Here is a 19,065-nt window from a genome sequence, read left to right as displayed (position 1 = left end):
CCTTTGCAGTTGACAAATAACCGATACTTTTATGCAGAATAAGACAACTATATAATTCATTTCAATTTGTTTAAAAACATCTAAAAAAGTAAGAAAATATGGAACACATGGGAATGAAATATAAGATGTTCATGTAGTACAAGTTAAAACATTTTCATAAAATTTGTTTCTTCCAATTGTCTTCACATTTATGTTGCATAGATTTCCTTGGCCTTCCTGTTTAACTACATATCAAATACATAAATGCTGACATAGACATCACATATTTTTATCATCATATTCATATTGCCACAGACACATGCTAATATTTGGGTGCTTAGCAAACTGCTAACATTTATGCCCAGTTGCAGCATTCTGTGGTCACATGAACATGATTTGCAACCCTTTTTGCCTGTTTCTGGCATTTTTCCTGTTTTCCAGCAAAAAAATAATAATCCCACTGGATATGCTGGATTCACTTAACAACAACTGATTTGCTTAAAAACTGTGGTGACTCACTTTACAACTGTTGCAAAAACTATCATAAAATCTTGGGAGGTTACATAGTCTCTGCTTGTCCACAATAACTTACGATAAAAATTCTGACTCTGCTATTACCTATGCTTCAAAACTTCTTATCAATACTTACCAGTGTCCGAGCATTTTCTCGTTCTAAGATCTTCTGAGTTTGTTCAGGAGGAAATTTCAGCACTGAAGTTATAACCTTTGCCATTGTCTAAAACATAAACAAAGGAAATAGTGTTCAAACACTCAAGTCTATTTGTTTATGAAATCTTATGCAATATTCTTAGGAATGTTAATGGAAGCATGGCTAAAAAAAATAGAAGCATGTATTTGTTTCTTATCCCATGATAATTTGTAATATAATTTTTGTGTGTGAATGAATCAAGGGAATATTTACTTAAGATCAACAATTTAAATTACACATTCCATACTGATATCCAGTCTGCATGAAAAGAAGTGGTAGGGGTCAAGAAGACAGAATAATTTATTGACAATGCATTTTCTCTTCTACTAAATTAAAAACAATAGAAATTCAATCACTTAAAAGAGGATGTTTAGCCTACATTTATTTACATATTGTTCAAAATCTTTCCTTCCATAATCCTGGAATTACCTTCCAAATTAATATAGATTTTCAGATACATTGTTGGATTATATTCAATACAGGGGTGGGATTCTACCGGTTCTGTCCACTTCTGTAGAACCAGTTTCTCTGAAAAGCAGCAAACAGAGAGCATACATAGAACCGGTTCTATGTCTGCTGCTGTTTTGGCCCACCCACCCCCGGGCTCTTCTCTGACCTTTATTTCCTGCTTTTTCAACCACAGCTGCTTTGTGCGACACAGCTGCGGTTGAAAAAGCAGGAAAAAAGGGCTTTTCCAACTGCTGTGCACTTGCACGCAGCACTGCTCAGCTGTCCAGGCAGCTCAGCAGGTCATAAATTGCACTCGTGCGACTCACACATGCGCGCGTGACGCAGAGCGACAGAACCAGCAGTTATACCGGTGGGATCCCATCCCTGATTCAATAATATTGTCCTATAAATGTTCATATTTATAGTAGTAGGTGATCTGTTATTTTATCTATTGCACTGTTTCAGTGTTATCTGACAATATACTGTACATAAGCCTTAGATTGGAGAAATGAAAGAGGATTGTTTTGCAAGATTGTATCACGATTAAAGATCCTAGTTTGCATAAACTAGTATAAACATATTTGGGATAAAATCCAGCTTGCATATATGGTTAAATATATGTTTAAAACATATGCAGAGAAATTTGCTCAACACCTGGCAAACAAAGTCACTCAAATTCATTCCCAGTTGGAACCTAACTGTGGTGCAGGGCCATGTGAGATGCCTGGGGAAAGATCTTGCCAATTATCTGAGAACAATTTGATCCTGTTGACCAGTTGAAGCAGACATGCCCTCAATGCTGTCAGTGCAACCACCTGTCAAATAGATCCCTATCCTGCGTTGGTTTGTAAAAGCTGCTAGGATGATAACTGCCAGGTGGGCTCAGGGAGAGATAAATTCTTCACTGCAGGACTAGACATGCATGGAAGCTTTTAAGGAGGTCCTGATTTGCCCCATCTTCAAAAAAAACATTGCTTGATTCTAACTGCTTGAACAATTTTCATCCACTTTTTATCAAGTGGCCCCCTTGCAAACCGAAAGAGAGAATGTTGAATAGGAAACATCCCAAAGGGCGATTAAATGCAGTTTTCCATTCATCTCCCTCCTTAATTCGAACTCAGTAGTATGCTTCTCTCAAATCAAGCTTAGTGAAAATTTTACTTTGGCAAGATGGGCCAACATGTCCTTCATTAAGGAGAGTGGATACATGTTTTCTATGCAAATTCCGTTAAGATTATGGTAATCCACACACAAGCGAAGAGAGCCATCTTTCTTTTCTCAAAACAGCACTGGGGCTGCCACTCGAGGCCCAGCAGGCTGGATGAAACCTCTCTCAAGGTTCTTATCGATAAACAACTGTAATTCTTCTAACTCCTGCAGTGTCATCAAATACAATTTAGGCTTAGGGAGTTTCACCCATGGCAGAATTTCAATGCTGCAATCTGTGGGGTGATAAGGGGGGAACGCATCTGATCCTTTCTTACTAAAGATCTCCCTTAAGTCCCAGTACTCTTCAGGGATTTTTCCTCCCCCACAATACTTTCACTGCCCATTGACATCAACTCCATGGACTTCTGGGGCTTTTTTAGAGACTGTGCCATCCCTTCTGGTGGCTTATCAGTGCATGGGTGCGGTAGCCCTTTCCTCCAATCCACTTGGGGATTCCATTTCCTAAGCCAGGGCAAGCCAAGTAATAATGGGCGCTTCATCCCAGGGGCAACAATAAAACATAAAGTCTCTCAATGCCTTCCCATCAACATTTCTGGTTATGGTTGGTTCAGTTAGGAAATGTACAGGGCCACCCCCAGCTACTGATCCATCCATTTGGAAAGGCTATGGGAGTTTTTAAAGTTCTTAGTCTTAATCCCAGTTTCTCCACGACTTCTGAGCTAATTACACATCTAGTACACCCAGAATCTAGCAAAGCCAACATCTTGCCTGGGTGCCAGAGGTCGGCACCCTTAATCTCACTGGGATGGTCATGGGGTCCTTTGGGATCATCATCGCAATCTGATTCATTTTCGCCAGAAGGGATCAGAGTTCCCAGCCCCTCTCCTTTTGGAGGGGTGAACACTACAACCTCCTCCGCCTTCATTGCAGTTTCGCATGGCTTGGCTGGGGCTTTTTCAAATTTTCTTCCTTCTGCCGGCACCCTTTTGGCTCCAACTTAGCAAGGCAATCGGCAGCCTGGTAACCTTTCTTTCCACATTGGAAGCACACTGTGGTTTTGGGTTTCATAGCTGATCCACCCTTTTGAGGTTTGGGGGCCTCTCAAGGGTTTGCAGGAGATGGCTTGCTCCAGCCAGGACCACCCCTGCATCTGTTTCTGGTCAAATCGATTTCCACATCTGCTGCTAACATGTACCAGAGTTGCAGATCCCTAGGGACTCTTCTGGAGATACAGCTTTGATAAACATCTTCATTCAGCCCATCCTTGAAAGCGTCTATCAGGGCTCCTTGGGATCAACCTCGAATATAGCATGCCAGCTCTCTAAATTCCTAGGTGTATTCGGCCACAGACCTCCACCCCTGATTTATCGTTTTCATCCTAATGCTAGCCTTATGTTCAGCCAGTGGATCTTCAAATTGGGTGTGTAATGCTGCCATGAACAGGTCATAGTTCATCAATTGAGGGCATTATCATTATGCAGTGTCACCATCCATTTCAAAGCAGTTCCCTCTAAAGCTCTGGTGACACATCTCACTTTTGCTGCCTCTGATGCAAAATCATCACCATATTCCTCCATATGGTTCCAAACTTGGGCTAGAAAGAATCCTAACTCTTTTGGATCCCCTCCGTATTTTACTTCCAGCAGAGGAACCCTTGGAATTCAACACCTCCGTGGAACTGCTCCCCCCGCCGGGAAGGGGGAGGGCTTGGGCAGCAGTTGCCGTTTGAACTGGCCTGGGCTGATTTATGGGGATGGCTGGCTGGGCTCTCATTGCTTCCTTCTCCCTCCTCTCTCTTCCAGTTTCTTCCTGGGTCAGCAATTCATACCTTTCGTTGAATTTGCATCCGTCCATAGCCTCATTTAAGAGATGTAAGCATGTGCTAGCAGAAAATTCCTTCTTTGTTCCTCCTGCCAAGCATCCTCTCCCTGGCAGCGTCTAGTAGTTGTCACCCTGGGGGTTTTTCCTCTGGGACTTTCCATCCGACTCCCAAAGACCATTTGGATCGGACCACCAGTTTCTCTCTGATCTGTAACCCTGCCAGCAGCTCGGCCTCCCCTTCAGCATCAAGATGCAGAGAAGTTGTATTTCCAGCAGCTCCCAAATCTTTCTGGTCGCTGGCTGAATTAGAATTGTTTTTCAGACCCCCTCGGAAGATAAAATTTTAAATCTCCGGGTGGGCTGATAAACTGAGATCTTGAATACTATCAAGTGAGGCTCCAATCAAAATCCAAGAAAGAAAACCTTAGACTCCATTGTTATAGAGAAAAGAACTTTTACTGGAAATCAAAGTGGTAGCATCAAAAGAATTCAAGATCTGAGGCATTAGGCGTGAAAATCACATATACAAAGTTATGGCATTCCCACCCTCGATAGCTCAAACTGGCCATCCAATCTGAGGTGTGTGTATAATGTCATGTGGGGCATCTTCAGGTGGTGTTTCAGACATCTGACTCACCAGGGTGGTTGACCTTGGCCTGCTCAGATAAGAAGCTACAGCTGCGCAATAAGCAAGTCCTCCTAATGACTGTTACTGATCGTTGATGTAAGTCTGTTACTGAACTGTTTTTGATACTGGACTTTGTTATTTGGATTATCCCTGGACTGAAAACTGACTGCTTTAACCGTGAATGACTTGGACTGTGTTGAACTTTGCTTAACCGTTTTACTGAAAGTAAAAACTTACATTTTACTATACAGTGTATCTGTGTGCTAGTTGTGTGTTATTCTTCATCACTCTCACTACATCTCCCTGTGTGCGCTCATTCTCATAATGGGGAATTACCTGAACAGCTCTCCACTCCTTTTTAACAGGAGATGAGCAGCAAGTAAGTAAAATAAACAAATATTGTCAATGACAGCAGGGAATATAGCTTTGATATAAGGAAATCTAAGGCTTTTTGTCTATTAAAAAAGTATGGTGTGAAAGCCTTAAGTGATCAAAACCATGTTGGGTGAAGGAAAATCTATGGGTCCACTTATTGTTGTGGCCTGCCAGCTGCCAGCAGAGCTGGTGACTGACTTGGACAGTGAGGAGGTTGGGGAGGAACTTGGGCCACTCCTGGAGTCTGGGGAAGGCTCTGATGGGTGCTCTGCTTCAGAGGCAGAGAGGTGGCCAGGGCCGTCTGACATTTATCAGCTGCTTTTTGAGTTGGAGATAAGTGGGAAAGATGAACAGCTGGAGCCTGTTCCAGATGCGTACATGCGTAGAACTGTCAGGAGAAGGGAACAACTAAGGAACAGGGGTTGACTTGGAAGGAAAGGCACAAGTGGACTCTGAATGGCTCCTCCCACAGGGAATAAATAGGAGCAAAGGGGGAGGAGTATTACAAGAGACAATTAGTTCCTTTACTATTGTGAAGATATGCTTATCTGAGTTTGTGCCTCACAGAGACTCCATGTCATGTATTTCCTTTTACACCATTGCGACTGGAAGCTCTCGGTCTGGCAACTATCCAAGGACAGCTTTACTTTAAACATAGTAATAAAACTATCCCTTGATTACAAGAATGTGTTGTTCCTAGGGTTGCCCTTAAGCATTGATCAAAATTATGGCTACTATAGCAATTAAGCTATGGTTTATAGTCTTTCCAAGGGTGTCTGCATAGAGGCTGGGGTGAGGAATGTTCTGACCAAGGCTTATTGACACACCAATAAACATATGTTAGTCCCAAAACCTTTGTTTTATTTCAACAGTTGTGAATTTTAGTCATTCACAGCCCATAATGAGTCTCAAAACAGTTTGTAATAGTCCCATGGAAGTCTGCCAAAGTCCTTCAGGACAAGTCTGATAAGCACACACCTTTATCTTCCTTGAAATGCTGCCAACGACTAAATTTCCAATTCCAATACAAGGCCAACCGGAGCACAAATTCAACAGAGCTTTCAAACCAACCAGTACGAACAAAGTTGCTTCCTGAAAAGGTTCCTGTCCCTTTGCTCCTCCTTTATGTCTTATGGGAGGGCCAATTACCTCCAAGCCTTACTCCCGAGTCTCCTCTTTTGTCTTAACTGTTCTTGTCTTCTGGCAGCTCTGCGCATGCACACACTGGGAACAGGCTCCCCTTGCTCCTCCCCAGATTCTGGAGGCTCCAGAGTCAGCACATAATTCCCAGATGGCCCTGGCTCCATTTCTGTATCGGATGCAGGATCCTGGTCCGAGTCCTCCCCAGACTCCCGGACTGGTCCATGTTCCTCCCCACTGTCTGACTCTGCTGCTGTCTCCCAGGGTGCCAGAGGACCACAACAAGGAATGATCACACATATGACATTACACAAATACTGTGACTTGCATACTTCATACAAATACCATCATTTATTTATTTTGTGATATAGTATCTAATTCAGCATTTGTGGGATACCACCACCTATGTCAGTTTGGTATCACTGTAGTTTCTTGCAAATCCCACTGCACTGTACTTATTGTTTCACTTCAAGAAATTGCAATGACTATGTCAATACTGAAGCTGACCTCGGCAAACCTATCTTGGAGCTTCAGTGTTACCACACTGGAGCAAGGGATAGGGAGAGGGATTAGAGATAGCTGGGCTTCTATAGTCAAAATAAAATACTTTCTCAAGACTTTCTCCTGGGAATCAAGGACATTCTCACACCTGGCCAAAGGAAGGAGGAGTGATGTCACCAGAGCAGCGGACGCTGCAGTTATTGAGCCATGTGACTGATTGTTTAGGGTTGGGAGAAAAACGTTTACTTTTAATTTGGTGAAAAGCAAGAGGCCCCTCAGAGTTGGTTTTCACTAGGTATGCGCCAATATATTTCCAATAAAGCTATTCTTTGAGGAATTCACCTGCCTCAGAGTTCTTGCTTGCAATGGATTTATTACTTGGAAGCCTGACAGATTACTATTTTGCTATTGGGCCAGGTTTATCTTAACTGCTTATTTTTACAGCTTTTATAAGGGTTTTATGTAGTAATTAATACATTAAATAATGTTGTAGACTACTTAAATACGATAATTTTACCAAAAGCTCTCAGAAACCATTGGATAGAACATGTATCTCCTTCCTATGGCTTGTTGGAAAGTTCATTCTGCCCATCATCCTTCCTCTATCCAAATTTGTCATTTTTGGGCTCCTTTTGTGATGGCATCATAATATTGCAACCATTATCAGAACTATTGGCATCATCACTCAAATGCTTTTAAATATGTATACCTTTGTTTCACGACCCATCATATATTCGAAAACCACCTTCCTCAAGTACTCAAACTCAGTTGGTTCACCAAAAACAGACACATCTGAATGGCAAAGATTCCCATCTGCAGAGAAGAAAAGTTGGACTTTATACTGATCTCTGTTACTACAAACCTATTAAGAAATTACAAAAATTACTTTGGTAAACTTTTTATAAAATATTTTGAATTTGTAATTTTGAATCTAGGAAGGCTCTAATTTAAGGGAATGGGACAATTTGCCCAGCCAACTTGCTGTGGCCAATTCATCATGGCCAACTCACTGCAGAACTTATCACAGCCAACTTGCCACAGGACAACTTGCTGTGGAACAATTCAACAATTCTATTTAATTATTTAAAATAAATACAAATAATTTTAATTTTTGACATTCATATTTCATTCTGTCCCCCGTTTTGCACTTTCTTTAATGATTCTATTCCACAATTTCTTTGGTATTAGTGTAACTCTTGGCCCATAGTGAGTTGTCCGGTAGTGAGATAGCCAGGGCGAGATGGCCAGGGCAAGTTGACCAGACAGCTCTTGTGGCTCCACCTGCTTAAAGAGCAGTTGTGGCTCAGAGGCCTTTGCGTAACTTCATGTTGTACACCAGTTGTGCTCTTACCTGGATCCTGAAGCCTGCACATGGTCACTCATGCCCCAGTCATTTCTTGGCTGGATTACTACAACATGCCCTACATGGGCTACCTGTGAAGAATATTTTGAACCTGCAGCTGATGCAGAATGCAGCAGTGCACACAGACCTGGGAGCTCCTAGGGCTGCACATATATCATTACTGCACGAGCTGCACTAGTTGCCAGTTTGCTTCCAGATCCAATTCAAGATGCTGGCCATTATCTTTAAAGCCATACATGGCATAAGTCCAGGATATTGAGGAGCCATCTCTCCCTGATGGGATAAGCCTGCCCCACTCATGCCAGCAGAAGAGATTTACTACAGGTCTCATCTTCCAAGGAATTGAAGCAGGTGGGATCAAAGAGAAGAGCCTTTTCTGCTTTGGCCCCATTCCTGTAGAATACTATTCCACAGGAGGTAATAACTGCCCCGTCCATTTGGCCTTCTTGAAGGGTACAAAAATCTGGCTTTGCTGGTTGGCCTGGACCCTGATGCTCCCCATTGGTCCCATCCATTTCTTGGCTCTTCAAAGTGTGGGTTTAGTGCAGTTTTTAATAAAATGTTAATGTGGGTCCATAGTAATCTTTTCACTTGTTTCTATAATTTATAAGCCACCCAGAATCACCTTGTAGGAGAGATGGGCAGCATAGAAATTTAATAAACAAACACAAATACATAATAACACCGTATTTTCTCAAATAAGGAATGCACATACATTAACTGCATACAAAATATCAATGGAAGTATGTTTCTGCTCTTATAGTGAGCAGATTTCTATGTATATTTACATATTTCAGAAATCTATGACAACATAACTATTTGCAATATTCCTACAAATTGTTTATACCACTAAATATAAGTTACTAAGTTTCTTTAATATCTTTTGGTATTTTTGGGATTGTATAAAAAGCCAACTGTAAAATTACTGCTAAAAAGGGCTACAAGTATTTATATTATTATTATTAAAAATTATTGGAAAGTTAAAATGACTTCCTGTTATTGAAACAGAAAATCTACATATAAATTACCTTCTACATAAACCATCTATTGTTTTAACAATTAATACCTCAATAATTTATTCTCAGTTTAATTCCCAGATAACTTGCATATAATTGCAATCTAAATTATGGTTCCAAATATTTCTTTAAGTTTTTTTTTCAGTGTCAAGACAATTACTTACCTCCATAAGGTGTTTTAACTGTTGTGACATATACAGCCTTCTCATAATTTTTTTTTCAGTGTCAAGACAATTACTTACCTCCATAAGGTGTTTTAACTGTTGTGACATATACAGCCTTCTCATAATTTTTCAACTTGTCTTGTAGTGTGTGAATCTAAAAATAGAGTGAATCAGGAAGTATAATAATCATTAACCAAGATTAATGATCTTGGTTTAGAATAAGAATACTATGAAATGGTGGAAACCCTAAAAACAACCATGGCAGTATTTTACACACACACAAACACCAACCATTCACACACGTTACTCCAAAAAAGCTCGGGTCTTATTTTCTTTTGACTTCCGAAAAAACGGCTGGGCCTTTTTTTTATCTATTTATTTTTTAAAGTTTTTTATTTTTATAACAGACAAAAAAAACCAACTTTCTTTCAATTGCACAATGTGTCGGTTTGGTATATATCTCATGTGCACAATATCTACAATCCTTTTTTCTTGACGTTACATTCATATTATATTCTAATCAACATTCCATATCATTATTATACTTTATATTATTATTATTATTATTATTATTATTATTATTATTATTATTATTATTATTATTATTATTATTATTATTATTTTTCAATTTCAGGCTATCTTTAAAAGCAACTCTCAATTCTTACTAAATTATATTCATAATATAACTTATTCAAAAATAATCAATTATAATATATCATTACTATTACAATATATTTCAATTTCTTACTTTCTATCTAGTCATTGGTAAAATAAATCCCAAATCTTATAATACTCCTTTTCTTCTTGCTCTCTAATTGCTAATGTTATTCTACTCATTTCTGCACATTCCATTATTTTCTTAATTACCTCCTCCGTCGGAATTTTCTCATTTTTCCACTTTTGAGCAAATACAATTCTAGCTGCAGGCAGTTAAAACATTAATAATCAGATATGTTATTTCTTTACTATAACCTTCCGGTTTTGCGCGGCTTCGGTAGCGGCAGGAATTCGCGCCTCTGCGATCCCTGCCGCGCTCGCCGCCAAGGTGCCCCCGATCTAAATAGGTCTGGGGGTTATGGCTGCCTTGTAGAGAGAGGGGATCCGGACAGAGGTTTGGGGTAACGCAGACCCCTTCCAGCCGGAATAACCCCTTTTTCCTGAGGTGGTGGAGCGGCGGTCAGTAATGGCCGCCTCAAAGAAGCCTGCAGCCGGGTAAGATTTGTGCTGGAGGAAGAGGGAAGAGCTGTGGAAGTTGCTTCTGACTGGGATAAAGTTAAGAGAGAGTGCCCTGTAACCTCGAAGGTTGCTAAGGATACTTTGTTTCTAGAAAGAGATACAAGCGGCAAGTTTTTTTTGTTGTTTTTTTTGCCTTTCACTCTCCTCCCTAACGTGACAGCAGTGGAACCATAAGAGAAATCCGGGAATCTGTTCTGGAGGTAAATGAATATTGAAGGAGCAAGGATTTCTGAATATTCAAAGGGAAAAAAAAGAAGAATTTTTTTTGGCTGTGAGTGGGAAGGGAGAGGGAAAAAAATTGGAGCAACCTGAAAATAAGGAGAAGACTGCCTAAAACTTTAAAGAGCTAATTTTAAAGAGTTATTAAACAGCAATAAGACTTCCTAAAGATATATTTTAAAGAGAACTTTGTGATCAAACTTTATCCCAAAAAGAGAAAGTGGAAAAAGAGAAAGTATTAAAAAGAATCAGCTGATTGGACTGTTTGATGATTTTGGATTTTATGAGAATTATCTCAGACTAAAAGCACTCGGGTGGTTGTTTTGAAAAAAAAATTTCCCTCTACAATGGCATCAGTTGTGGATGAACTAGAACTTATACACCAAAAATATGAAAGAGAAAAGCAAGAAGGGAAAGATGTCTTTGGCACTCTTTTTCAGTTTATAGAAATGGCGGTCTGTGCTTATGTAAAATCGTATGAGCAAGATAAAGAAGAAGCCATTTTTGAAGAACAAGTGACTTTGGTTGGGGAAGAAAAGAAGGTGGAGAAAAAGGAGAAGAAGACTTTAAGACCTGGGAAAACAATCCAAAAAGAGAAGAATAAGGTGAAAAGGGGATATCGTGTTAGGAAACAACAGAAAGGGGGAAAACAGGATAAAAGGGAGGTGGAGAGACAAGGGGTAAAGAGGATAAGGAGAAGAAGAAGCAAGGGAGAAAGGAAGGGATGAGAAGCTTTAATGGTGGGGAGCAAAATGCAAAAAAACAAAAGTTTTTTTAGAGATAATGGATAGATTTTATTGGAAAAGGGATTCTAGAAGGGTACATAAGATTGCATTTTTATATTTTTTTATTTAGAAATAATTATAGAAGACTGGAAATAATATGCAATTTAAAATGTGATAAAATATTTAGTATAATTCAGTGAAATTTTTGTTAAGAGAGGGGAGTACTTTAATGAAATAATGATTTAAGATCGGTGATGTGGGGGGGAATAATTTTGGAAAGTATAAGATGTGTTCCCATAAAGGTATGATAATTAATTGAAATGGGTAAAATGTCTAAAGATATAAATGATTGTTAATACCAATGATTAGGCCATGTTATACTAGTGAAACTATTTGTGAAATGAGAGGTTTGAAGAAGGAGAGGGGAACATGTAATGTAATAATGATTTATAATATGTGATGTGGGGGGCGGAATTAATATGGCAAATAGGTGCTCCCATAGAAATATGTGACCTAATTGATAAGAAATGTGCTAGATGTTTAAGATATGAATAAATATTAATATTAATGAATAGATTTGTATTGGTTTTGATGATATTGTATAATGTCAGAATGTACCAGACAGAATCCCAACGTAAGTTATGTACTTTAAATCAAGTATTATAAATATAGGGGAAAGAGACATAGGCGTCATACTCCAATCAGTGTACAGGAGAAGGTTTTTCTTTTTTTTCTTTTAAGAAGAAAGATAAACGGATAGTTGGAAATAGAACAGACAAAGAATAATAAATATTATGATTTGAATTGAGAGGAGATAAATAAAATAAAATTGAGAAAATTTAAAAGAAAGGAGAAGCTATATAGAAAAATGAAAATGTAATAAGATATGGAATGGTATGTAAAATGAATATGAATTTGAATGTGTGTCTGTACCAAGAGTTTTGACCCGGGATTAAGCAACTTTCAGAAAAGAGATCTTTTATGTTTTTATGTCTTATATTTTTGTATGTTTTGTATGTTTTTAAAAATTAATAAAAATTTGTTCAAAAAAAACCCCATTAATAATCAGATATGTTATTTCTTTACTATAACCTTCAGATAGGATCCCCAATAAAAATATCTCTGGTTTTTAATCTATATGCAGTTTTATCATTTTTCCCAGCCATGTGTGTATTTTAGTCCAATATTTTTTAGCTTCTGCACATGTCCACCACATATGGTAATATGATCCAGGTATCTGATGACATTTCCAACAGTTCGCCGATTTGTCCTTGAACATCTTTGCTATTCTTGCCGGGGTGGTGGTGGTGGTAAATGCCACCTGTAAAACATCTTATACAAATTTTCTTTATAAGCTGTTGACATTGTTAATTTATAGTTTCTAGCCCATAATTTCTGCCATTTATTCAATCTATCCCATATCCAAATTTTTCCCCCAAGCAATCATCATTTCTTTAACTTGTTCTTCTTCTAATTTCACTCCTAATAAAAACCCATAAATTTTTGTAATCATCCTCTCTTCAGTACGTTAAAATTTTATCTAATTCAGTCAATTCTTTGTAAAAACCCATCTTACTATCTTTTTCATATCTAGAATGTATTTGCATATATGAATACCAAGTCATCTTTATCTCTTGTTCATCTAGTTCTTGTTTTATTTTGAGTTCATCCTTTTCATTTAAAATTACAGTGTATTTAACAATATTTTCAATTTTAAAAACATTTGGATACGCAAATGCCTCTGTTGTTGATAACCAGACTGGTACTTTCAAATAGTGTTGTTCTCTTATTTTCTCCCATGTTGATAATAAAGCATCTTGAATATAATGTCTCCGAAAGTATCTATGCATTTTACTTTCCTTATACCATAAAAATGCATGCCACCCCAATTGAAGATCATCGCCTTCCAATGTTAACAATCTATTATTTCTCAAAACAATCTATTATTTCATCCACATCAATATTACTGCCTGATAATGTAACTCCCAATTGAGTAATCCAAGACCTCCTCTCATTCTTGTCTTCTTTCCCTGCCAGGCCTTCTTTTTAGAGGGTTCTAATTATTGACCTCAGAGAGATGGCACCAACAGCCAGCGGTGGGATTCTACCAGTTCAGACTATAGAACCGGTTGTTATGATTCTGTTCTGTTCCAAGAGAGAGAGAGGCTGTCCGGGCCCGCGACGGATCCCCGGGCGCAGCAGGAAGCCCAGCCCGCCCTGCAGCAGCCGCATCCCGGCTCCTTACCAGCGGACTCGCCAGCGGTAGAGTGGTGAACCCGGTCGTTAGGCCAGCGCCGCTCGACTGGAAGTGCTTATGGGGAACTCTTCCTGTAACGGACGCGCTCCCCCGGCGCGCGGGGCCAGCAGGAAGGTTCCGCCCGTGGTGCGACCCCTGCTGGCTGGGAGTCGAATGTTCCTCGCTTGAGCGTCCCGAGAGCGGAGTCCACTCCGCGCTGCTTCTCCCGCCAAAGTCCAGGTGAGCCCCCCACCGTTGTTCTTGGGCGCCCCCAGTGGACGCCTGGAGGCCTTTGCACCCGGAGGGGCGCCCAGGCTAAGAGGCAGGGCAAGGCAGAGCCTCAAGAGGGGCACCCTGAGAGCAGGAAGAAAATGCTGGGGAAGGGGAGACACGCCTTTTATTCCTCTTCCCCTCCTCTCCTCCTTTCCTTCCATCTTCCTTTTCTCCTTCATTCCTTTGCTTCTCCTCCTCATTTGAGCATGCACCAGTTCTTTCTCTTCTACCGCCACCCCCTCTTCCTTCTCCTCCTTCACCCTTTTTTCTTCTTATTTTCTTCTCCGTCTTCCTCTCCTCCTTCGTTCTTGAGCATGTTCTTCTTCTTCTACTGCCACCTCCACTTCCTTTCCTTCCCCTCTTTCCTTCTGCATCTTCCTCCTCCTCTTTCCTTTTTCTCCTTCCCCTTTTCTTTTTCCCTTCTCCTCTCCATTCATCCTTCTCCTCTCTCGTCTTTTCCTCCTTCTTCTTGAGCTTCATCTGTTCTTCTTCTTCTACAACCACTTAAACCACTTCCTCCTCCTTCCCCCCTTTTCTTCTGCTTCTCCAATTCTTCCTCCTCCTTCCTGAGCTTCATTTGTTCTTCTTCCACTATACCATTACTTCCTCCTCCTCCTCTCTTCCCTTCTTGAATTCAGAAAGAGCAAATTTCTTTCTCTTCTCCTTATATATCACTGTGTAGGCCACTCCCCCAGGAATACTATCCAGGGAGTCCCCAACTTACAATCATATATTTAGCCATTGTTCAAGGTTACATTGGCATTAAAAAGTGACTTATGACCATCTTTGCATTTATAGTACATTCCTACAGTTTGCAAGTCTTATAGTTGCCATGGATGGGCACCTCTGACCTAAACTAAGAGGTGGCAGAGAAAAGCTCTGTGTGAAACTGTCTATGGAGATTCTCAGGGATCCTTTGTCTCAAAGGTGTATTTTTTTTTCCTTGAGGAAGAAGAAAAGGACATTTCCTTTCTCATCCAAGAAGCTTCATCACTTCACCATGAATTGATGAAGCTTCTTGGAGGAGAAGCGAAATGTCTTCTTCCACAAGTTGCCTTTTGGAAAAGCAGCTTGGAGATAATCTGTGTGAAACTCCACTTCAGTTTCCCTTCTTCAAAATGTACTTTTCAAAAGAATTGGGATGAAATTTGGAAACAAATTTTAAGGGCTGCATTTCTCCATCGTGAAAAGTGAGAATACTTTGTCTTAGGCTGAGTTCATACAGCTTACTGCTTTTTTTCCTCCTGGTGCTATTATCTGCGTTTACTTCTTTTCCAAACTCTGTTGGTGTCAGCAAAAGTAGAAATTGTTTCATGCAAGACTGCCAGCGTTATCATTTCTCCCTGGCTTCCTCATTTATTTTGGCTTTGGAGGTTTAATGTAGTGAAGGGCTCTTTAAATGACTTTACATTTTATTTCAAAGTTACACTTGAAATAGGAACCGGCAAATCCTGCCCCTGGCTGGGCCCGTGCCCCTCTCCACCCGCCCCTCCCCTCCCTGCCCAATCAGTCCTTATTGTTCATGTGCAACATTGTGCATACGCCCGACATCGCTGACTGCATTGTTCCCTGCCCAGTCACTCCTTAAGTTATTTATTTCCCCCCAACGATCAGCTGTTCCTTTGATCAGCTGTGTCAGGATTCCCCTAGCTTACTTACTGCTTTGCCCAGGAGGCTTCCCTGAGGCCCAGAAGGCCCCAAAATGGAGCACAGGGGGGATGCTGTGTGCCCCCCCATGCTTTGTTTTTTTCCTTCCCGAGCCCCAGGGAAGCCTTCTGGGAGCAAAAACGCCCCTCCCCAGGATGCTTCCCTGAGGCCCAGAAGGCCCAAAAAACGGGGGGCTGCCAAACAAGGCCACACCCACCCAACCACACCCACAGAACCGGTTGTTACAAAATTTGAATCCCACCCTTGCTGACAGCCCCACCCAGCAGGAGCCCGCTGCTGGCCCACTTCTTCTGTGGCCATTTGCTGCCACTTGCACACATTGCCCAGCCTTCATTTTGCCTTCAGATGCCTGCCGGAAGGCATTTGCAGCCAATAACAGTTTGATCCGGAGCTCTATTATCGGCTGCAGAGGGCTTTACTGAAGGCATTTGCAGCTGATAACCGTTCATACATACACACAGTGGTGAGAGTCAGCCAGTTTGCACCAGTTCAGGCGAATGATCAGCTAACTTTCTGAGCAGTTCAGCGAACCTGTTGTTGGAAGAAACAGCCTTTTGTTTTTTCCACCTTACCTACATTTAATCCTGTCAGGAAGGCAGGAAAGAGACATGTGATGTACCTGTTTATGTGTGCTGTTTCTAGCCAAATCCTTATCTTTATTACCTTGCTGAAGTGTTTTCAGAAACTGCCTCGGTGGTTAAGCCTTGTTATATTGTAACAGCTAATGGTTCTTGGCAGTATACCAAGACTTAATGTAGCCTGAACAGCTTCCCTAGAGTTTTTTTTCCTCTTTGCTGGTATTAGGGGCTTGACTTTCTTGAAGGGAAAGGTGTCAGGCTTCACTGATCATGCCCAACACATTGCCAGCCATCTAATAGGAAGTGGGAGATGAGTCTCCAAATCTGCGCCTCCTACCCAACTAGCTGTTCCCCTCGCTGAAACAACACGGGACTGTTGGCTGTTCCAGTTACAACGCATAACGATGTGGATCCATTGCAAGTTCCCGCCGAACTATCTTTCATTGCAGGGCGTAAGGATTGTATTGGGTTCCAGCAATGGTGGGGGGGGACTCATCTTATTGTGGTTTCCTTTTCTTTGGCTTATGAGTCAGCACTTCTGGGTTAGGTGTGTTCTGGGCATCGAATATAGTTGCGATTAGGATTGCGGGGCAGCGGCGTTTGGGGTTAATTAGTTAGGCGGATGCTAGTTTGGGAATGGGAAGGGGATGGGGCATAAAATGTGCTGAGAGGCGTTCACTCTCAGCGCTGGTATTGCTCGGGATTGCCGTTGTTTGCCCACTGGAAGAAAACAATCTACAATAAACTACTTTTCACCAAACCTGTGAGTAAATGTGTTTGTTGACTGAGTTTCCGGATTTCCGAAATAGGGCTTACAGAAAGCCAGCGCTCACTGTTACATTATCTAGACTAACTGCATGAAACATATTGAAAACGATTAGTTGAGAATAGCTGAAGGGACGGAACAGAAACGGATTGAGGAGGACACAGAAGACGTTGAGGAGGAGGTGGAAAACGGACAGATGCTGCCATCTGGTGGAGAAAAAAACCAAGATGTTGAGCCACCGGTATTGCAACCAGTGGTCAGACCTAAGATATTTAAAGAACAGAAAAAAGGAAATGTCGGTGAGCTTGGTTCATTCGGAAGCAGGATTCAGGAAAAGATTTTTATCCACCGGACTGTCTTGAGGATTGGAAGGTCAGGCGTTGGCCAGGCTCAGGAGAAAGATGGCTAATGGCCCCTGGCAGTGAGACATTAGACATACTAAAAATGCAGTTTGGGGAACTTACTTTGCATGGACCTAATACAAAGAGTATACTGGATAAGAGATTGGGGAAATATAAGAAAAAAGAACCGTTATTTACATCCAGTCCATTAGGGCTCCGGGAATTGGAGGTTGGAAGGAGACTGGAACAATCAGATTTACATCCTGGGAGTACAACTGCTACACAACTTGGCGATGAACAAAGGCAATCAATGAGGACCAGTGGATTAGAACGACAAGAGATGGACTATGGAGCCCGTTGGGATGCCCAGCCACAGGGGCGATGGGTTAACAGCAAGTTTTGATGGAACTCCAAGTAAAGTGGCTATCTTTCTAGGACAAGTATTAAATCATTTTGAGTTATATGGCCACTATTACATGTCACATTGGTTTATGATAGTAGCGATTACAGGTGTCTTGGTTGGAGAGGCCCATGATTGGGTGGCTGATTTGTACCGTCATAGGGCAGAAGAATTAGCAGATGTAGGTCAACTCTTGGCTGCTTTGAGGTTTCGTTTTGAAGACAATACAGCTGTTGCAACTACGCAACACACGCGTTTGAATCGAAGCCACAGTGACCTGAAGAATGGCATTCCTCTTCATCAGAATAAACTCTGTATCATAATAATATGCACAGTCTATGTAAAATGCTGTGAGGTGAAGCTCTATGCATTAACCACGATTCATGTGATCTGAGTTCATACAAATAATTATCATTAAAAACGGTAATAATGGGTAATAAGGGTAATCAGGGGTAATGAAGGGTAATGAGGGGAAATTATTATAAATATCGAATCCCAGGAAACTCAGGTTAGATCCAACTTTATTTTGTTTGGTTAGCTATTATCTCAGACCCCTTGCGGAGGAAGGAATAAACAATAAGCTTTGGTGTTACTAAATACTGAAGCGAAGAGTGTCTTATTTTCTCCCTGCATTTGTGCCAAAGAGTAGCTGAGAGGAAAGTTGGATCTCATACATCCTGTAATATTTCGTTACCTGTGATATTATAGCTGAAGGTACTGCTGTTGATGGAGGTTTTGAGGACGTTTCGGAGGTGGATCCGGATAATGTTGTTGGAGGGGCTGGCGTGGTGTCCGAGCAGCCCTCAATTCAGTTGGACAATAATGTGGTGTCTTTGGAAAGTGGACAAACAGATAACGCGAGATGTGAAGAGGATCCTCAGCCTGTGGTATGGCCGAAAATCCGGAAGGAATGGAAATCGGGATTGGAGTTGAGGAACGATGAGGGGGAAAGTTTCACATGGGAAACCTCCTACTTTTATGCCGCTGCCCTCCAGGGCGTTTGAGAAGTGGAGGGAACGACGGATTGCTGATGAAGATGAGCGTAGTACTTCTACGACGTTTAAATGTTCATACGTTGGAACTGCTCCGTGTCAAGTATGGTGACTTAAGCATTCGTGACTCTACTCCCCAGACCATTTGGGAAAGTCCAGGGAGGGGGTTTTGAATGGAAGACACATCTTTCTTTAGTTCAAGTGCCAGAGATAGCAGGGAGACGAGTAGGAGGAGGTCGGAGGGAGCATTTTCTATGGAAGTAGATGAATCATTAGCAGATGTAATAGGAGTATCAGGAACTTGGAGTAAAACCT

At 41.1% G+C, this 19,065-nt stretch overlaps 1 protein-coding gene across 6 annotated transcripts in view; it reads right to left on the bottom strand.

The window, feature by feature from the left end:
• The window catches only part of GOLGA4 (golgin A4), a 138,796-nt gene that overhangs the window by 4,125 nt on the left and 115,606 nt on the right, over positions 1-19,065 (bottom strand). For all 6 annotated transcript variants that reach the window (XM_087945812.1, XM_087945814.1, XM_087945815.1 and 3 more), the window contains 3 exons: positions 9,395-9,470; positions 7,483-7,586; positions 629-715 (listed from right to left, as the gene is read on the bottom strand). In XM_087945812.1, coding sequence (XP_087801938.1) covers positions 629-715; positions 7,483-7,586; positions 9,395-9,470 — 267 coding nt within the window. The remainder of the gene's footprint in view (positions 1-628; positions 716-7,482; positions 7,587-9,394; positions 9,471-19,065) is intronic.

The sequence above is a fragment of the Notechis scutatus genome, chromosome Z (genome assembly GCF_049901735.1).
Source record: "Notechis scutatus isolate UNSWTSFEM ecotype Mainland chromosome Z, rNotScu1.2, whole genome shotgun sequence".
Lineage (NCBI taxonomy): Eukaryota > Metazoa > Chordata > Lepidosauria > Squamata > Elapidae > Notechis > Notechis scutatus.
This window is presented reverse-complemented; position numbering and strand designations above follow the sequence as displayed.